This window comes from Arabidopsis lyrata, assembly GCF_000004255.2.
Source record: "Arabidopsis lyrata subsp. lyrata unplaced genomic scaffold ARALYscaffold_8, whole genome shotgun sequence".
Classification (NCBI taxonomy): domain Eukaryota; kingdom Viridiplantae; phylum Streptophyta; class Magnoliopsida; order Brassicales; family Brassicaceae; genus Arabidopsis; species Arabidopsis lyrata.
The window spans coordinates 21,399,657-21,405,200 of NW_003302548.1; the positions used below are offsets into that span (position 1 = coordinate 21,399,657).

Below are 5,544 nucleotides of genomic sequence, written 5' to 3' on the forward strand. Positions count from 1 at the left end.
TGGTTCTTATGAATGGGAAGATCATAGATCAGTCAGAGCTTACAAAGGAACAGATGGTGGAGCAGCTTTCTGTTTCAGTGCTTGTGACGATGATGAAACCAGTGGTTACACTCCTGTATGTTTAAAAAGCTTCTATTATATCATTCATTCATCATCATGCAACTAAGCACACATACCTCTCTGTATGTTAACTGGATCATTTGGCGCTGTTTCAGGTATTCACGGGGAAGAACACAGGAGCCATGACTTATAGCTTTATAAAGGCGGTGAAGACCGCTGGACCAGCCCCCACATATGGCCACCTGCTTAACCTTATGTGTTCTGCAATACGAGAGGCCCAGTCTCGTCTCGCCTTTAACGGGGACTACGCAAGCTCTGATGCATCCGCGGTAAGTTATAACAAAACTTGTATTGTCTGAAACTTTGTATTCTGAATGATTGAATATTGTATGTCCGAGTTGCTTGCAGGAGCCACTGCTAACATCATCTGATGAATTCGACTTGTACGCGACAAAGTTTGTACTCTGAAATGCTGTACATATGTATATTGCTTATTCTGCAAATTGCTCGGAAACGTTTTCCACATATACACCTACTTTTTCTACCTGTATGTATCATGTAATGATGATGTCTGCAGCAAAACTTGTAAAAGCTGCATAGCCTCTCTCTTCTTACGAGCAATAAAGCTATGAAATGATTGATTCGCTAAGAAATTTAATATGAAACTAAGATGTGTGGGAAGTTTCACTGGAAACAAACAACCATAAGAAGTATACTTAATTCAATACCAAGGTCTGTTGGTAAAAAGAGGAATGGATTACACATGATGGACACCATTTTTCTAGTTGAAAACAACACAAGATATACACAAAGGGTACCTTATTACCTTAGATGAGACTATTCTCATCCGATTCCAAAAGCAGTAAAGTTTATGGTTGCTCATGATTTGAGGCTGCACTGCATCATGTAGTAGCATTGTTGAACTTTTGGAGGATCAGAGCCTGAGCTTCTTCCACAAGACTTTTCACTACCTCTCCAGCCGGTAAAATCTCCTTGATAAGGCCTACGCTTTGGCCTGCATACATAGCCATACTCTCTAAGTCGCCCGTTGTCGTCATGTTTGGTACTGTTCCTGAAAATCTTCTTATCTCCTTTTCCTATAGTGAATGTGTAACTCCCTTATTCATAAGTGCAAGACCATATTTTTTGGAGGATAAAGAAATCTCATTAAAAAGAAATATGCAAATGACACAACTTACAACGCCATGTATGGTGGAACGTCCAATAACAGGTTGATTAACTTCATTCTCACCAGCCGGAAGAGACCTCCAGTCATCAAAGAAAGGTGTCTCCAGAACACGTTGAGGCGCACCAGGCCACCTTGCTCTTCCAAACACATCTGTGTATTCTGTTTTTTCATATTCAACCAACTTCCTTTTGTATATTGGGTGTGCATAGCTTTCATGAGTCGCCACAAATCTAAGAAAACGAAGATTCTAAACTCAGCCCAACAAAAAGGCTAACATCAAACTTGAGAACATGTGGAAAGAAAGAAGAGCACACCTTGTGCCTAGACAGACCCCTTGAGCACCAAGTGACAAGGCTGCGACATAACCGCGTGCATCCACAATTCCTCCGGCAGCGATAACGGGAATATCGCGTTCCCCAACTAAATCCACCACTCTTGGCAACAATGAAAAGAGACCATCCTTGCCAATAACATGCCCACCTGCTTCATGCCCTTGGACAATAATGGCGTCTACTCCTACAGCAACAGCCTTTCTAGCTTCTTCGACATTCCCCACCTTTCAAAAATCAACTAAGGAATAAATATAAGACAAGTTCCTTCCTTGTTGTAAAACATACAAAATTATTTACCTGAGGAACAACTTTGAGACCGGCACGGTGAGCATCATCCACAAGCTCCTGTGAACAATCACCCCAATAAAGCTGCAAGACAGCAACTTCCTCTTCTAGGATTGCCTTAATGTTCAAATCATGAGGAAACGCAAGAACAACACCGATCCCAAATGGTTTGTCTGTCAATGTCTTTGTCTTTCTTATAAGCTCTCTCAAGTAATCAGGACACTCCTGATTCATGAAAACAAACATTCTATAAAAAAAAAGTATCAAAGAGAATGATGTCAATTTTTTTATAAACTTGCAAATTACCCAATCAGGACATCTGAGAAGACCAATCCCTCCGGCATTAGCGACTGCGGCTACAAGCTCTGGTCCGGAGATATCTGGTCCTAATGGCGCCTGAACTATCCCGTGTTCAAACCCTAGAATCCCTTTCATGATTTCACTTTCCTCTGCTATAAATCTCTCTCAGTGTTCTCATCTTCGTTTTATACCCAAAAAAAAAAAAAAAACAGAGTCGTAATCGAATTTTTACTTGGCTTTCCTTTTGTTTTTTTTCTATATGAAAATTATAATTTTGTTTCGATCTTCTAAGCGATGACGAACACATTGCGAAGCTTTTCGTCACATACTACATCACTCCACTCTATATAAAAATGGTTTCTCGAGACTTCATTGATCCTCTAAACTCTTCGATACGTTCGCAAAGGATGTTCGAATAATTTTTCCCAGGAAAATTCATTGATCATCTTCTGGTTTTTGTCAGATCGTCGTTATGAAACATTGAAACTAATTTTATTGGGCTTGTGATTGAAACTAATGGGCTGGGATAATAAAAGCCCGTTATGTTGCTCGGATGGCTGACGTCACACTGGGGATTTAAATATGCAACGCATTAGCACCGAATTGTACCAGAAAAATTGATACGAACAAACAAACAAAGCGGAAATCGGAGGAGACCATTTGCATCCGGTTACTAAGTTTATAATAAATTTGAACATTTTTCAAAAAAAAAGTACAAACTCTAGCCAAACTGAAAATCAATATACTTCTAAAAATTGGTATATCAATTAGTCTGATATACAACAACACTTTTTTTTTTTTTACTTCTTATGAAATTCACATACTAAACATAAAATATAGGGAAGATTCCGAGAAAGTGGACTTTTTAGTCTTAGGTGTTAAGTGTGATATATGACAAGTATGGTCGTATAATGGGGCCAATACATTATCGCCATATCAGTAGAGATAAAGGATGTTCAAGATGTGGTGTAGAAGAAGAATCAATCAACCACCTGATCTTTGAATGTCCTCCTGCTAGACAAGTCTGGGCTCTCTCCAACATCCCATCTTCCCCAACGCTGTTTCCCTTGGCGTCACTCTACAATAACTTAGATTATCTGTATTGGCGGGGTAAAGAGGTGGGGGCGGATGAAGAGAGCCTAAGAGTATTCCCATGGATGATGTGGTATATTTGGAAGGCGCACAATCGAAAGATTTTTGAGAATTTAAGTGTCCCACCTCAGGAAACGCTAGATCTTGCAACTCAGGAGGAAGGCGCGTGGAGGCGAGCAAATCAGAGAGAAGACCCCCATGTTGGTAACTAGTACGCATGAGTCGTCATCTCCTGAGGATAGCCCGGTTTGCTATATTGATGGATCTTGGCTCGGGACGGAGACTAGGAGTGGACACGGGTGGCTTGTTTATCAAGGAGGACGACTGCTACACTTGGGATTAAAAGGCTCGCGTAGAAGTCTTTCTCCCCTTCATGCGGAACTTGATACTCTTTTATGGACGATGAAGTGCTTATTGGCAATCCCATTGACGAGCATCCTCATTCAGACGGATTGTTCTGACCTATTGGCTATGACTGGTGCTCCTGAAGAGTGGCCTACGTTTTCTACAGAATCGAAAGACTTTGCATATTACAGGGATCGTTTTACTACTTTCAGTCTTAAGCATATCCCTCGTAGTGGTAATACCTCCGCCGATTATCTTGCGAAATGTGCAAGAAATCGCGGGTTCTGTTTTTTCCATGTAAATTCGACGGTCCCTGATTGGCTCTCTCTAGAAAAGAGTCCTATTACGTGAATTAATATATGGTGCCTGATTGAAAAAAAAAAAAAAAAAAAAAAAAAGGCCAATACATACATGCACGTAGGGTTGGTCTCGTGACCAAATCAACATGAAAAACTGGTCGGTCGGTCCACGGCAATATATGCGCTAAGTTCGTCACAAGATTGGATTAAGGGATTATTACGGATTTTGCCCTTTTTTAACATTTAAAAATGTACATATTTATGATTTTTTTTTGCAAAAATACGTACATTATACCAAATACTAAATTCTAAGAACAAATGAAACCGACTAAACCCAAACATAACGAATAAAACGCATGTTAAATCATATTTTTGAAGCCTAAAAAAGGGCAAAATCCATAAACTATTCAAAAAAGGGCAAAATCCATAAATGCCATTATAAAAAGGGCAAAATCTGTAATTAATTCTTGGATTAATTAAGTTGTCAAAAAAAAAAAAATTGGATTAATTAATAAAAGCTAATCATAATCCCAATTAAAATATTAACTTGTTGATCGTTTTGTATCTATCGTTTGCAAAGATTACATATGAAGTTAGTATCTTCATCATTTGGTTAAGTAGATTTAGCTAAGCTTATATTACTTAGATTTAGGCATTTAGCTAAGCTAAAAAAAAAAAAAAAGGAAGATAAGTTTTTAATACGCGAAATAAGATTGTGTGGTTTAATTTAAGAATTAAGCATGTATATATGGAGTTTATGCTCAAAAAAAAAAAGATTGTATATATGGAGTATTATTTCGGAAATTAATGGAACATTGGTTATTCATATCTCACTTTCTAAGTCTAGGAAACAAAATATTACACAGTATCGTAAGTTTGGCATACGTCCACTTCAATATGTACAGATAATAGTAATTATTTACGAGCTAGGAGTGTAGGACTATCATTATCATCTTTCCTATACGTCGAGTGATATAAAAGACAAACAAAAAAAATTGACCTTTTTCGTTTGAAATTGTTCATATAAACCCAAATTCGGGGTTGAAATTATTATGCTTAATTATTGCTTTGTCATTTTCACTATTGAGCATGCTATTTCCGTACAAAAAGTATATCATTGCCTTCACAAAAACTGGTGCAATACATAATTAAAAACTTGTTTTTTCTTGCAAACAAGTAAAAGTTTTCTTATTTTAAAAGATCCATAGTCAGACACTCGAATGTAGAACTAGAAACAATATAACCTTTCTACGTTGATTTTAAACTAACTTGATCCGTGGTCAGGTCACTCCAGTTAATTACTTTCTAAAATATTTTGATTTAGCCCACTCTATAAAACATTCATTTTTTCTTCCTGAAACTAAACCGATTTATAATTTCTTTGTTGAAAATACTTTTTTATAAACTAATTCATAAAATTGGAAAAAAAAACTAATTCATAAACATGGATTGATATGTTCGACTTTATTCTTACTAATCTTGTTTTCCAATGGATACAAACTTTATTTTCCATATTACCTAGAAAATAACATTGAGAACTACGATAAACAAGACGAGCCAAAGTGGGTCGGCACACAAAATCCCTCCAGAGCCGTCTGGAGTTTCACATGGCTACAAGCTGAGAAAAAAAAAGGCCACATAA

The 5,544-nt window shown here is 37.4% G+C and overlaps 2 protein-coding genes and 1 pseudogene across 3 annotated transcripts in view; 2 read left to right on the top strand and 1 right to left on the bottom strand.

The window, feature by feature from the left end:
- The window catches only part of LOC9302677 (metacaspase-3), a 1,552-nt gene extending 847 nt beyond the window's left edge, over positions 1-705 (top strand). The window contains exons 3-5 of the mRNA XM_021015826.1: positions 8-115; positions 216-389; positions 469-705. Coding sequence (XP_020871485.1) covers positions 8-115; positions 216-389; positions 469-528 — 342 coding nt within the window. The 3' untranslated portion in view covers positions 529-705. The remainder of the gene's footprint in view (positions 1-7; positions 116-215; positions 390-468) is intronic.
- A 54-nt stretch (positions 706-759) lies between these two features.
- On the bottom strand, positions 760-2,577 carry LOC9300966 (nitronate monooxygenase). Its single transcript, XM_021014630.1, has 5 exons — positions 2,173-2,577; positions 1,879-2,091; positions 1,564-1,805; positions 1,260-1,479; positions 760-1,157 (listed from the first exon to the last, which is right to left on the bottom strand). Exons 1-5 carry the CDS (start codon positions 2,299-2,301, stop codon positions 963-965), a joined length of 999 nt encoding a protein of 332 aa, XP_020870289.1. The 5' UTR covers positions 2,302-2,577; the 3' UTR covers positions 760-962.
- The window catches only part of LOC9302678, a 4,246-nt pseudogene continuing 1,221 nt past the window's right edge, over positions 2,520-5,544 (top strand). The window contains exon 1 of the transcript XR_002329950.1: positions 2,520-2,562. The product of XR_002329950.1 is annotated as a protein EXORDIUM-like 2 (transcript). The remainder of the gene's footprint in view (positions 2,563-5,544) is intronic.

Bases quoted from the DNA above. Each gene is read 5' to 3' on its own strand.
- LOC9300966 (XM_021014630.1), bottom strand. From the start codon at position 2,301: ATGAAAGGGATTCTAGGGTTTGAACACGGGATAGTTCAGGCGCCATTA. The intron at 1,480-1,563 runs GTGTGCTCTTCT...TCGTTTTCTTAG, and splicing joins GGGGTCTGTCTAGGCACAAG to ATTTGTGGCGACTCATGAAA. The intron at 1,158-1,259 runs GTAAGTTGTGTC...CATTCACTATAG, and splicing joins GTTCCACCATACATGGCGTT to GAAAAGGAGATAAGAAGATT.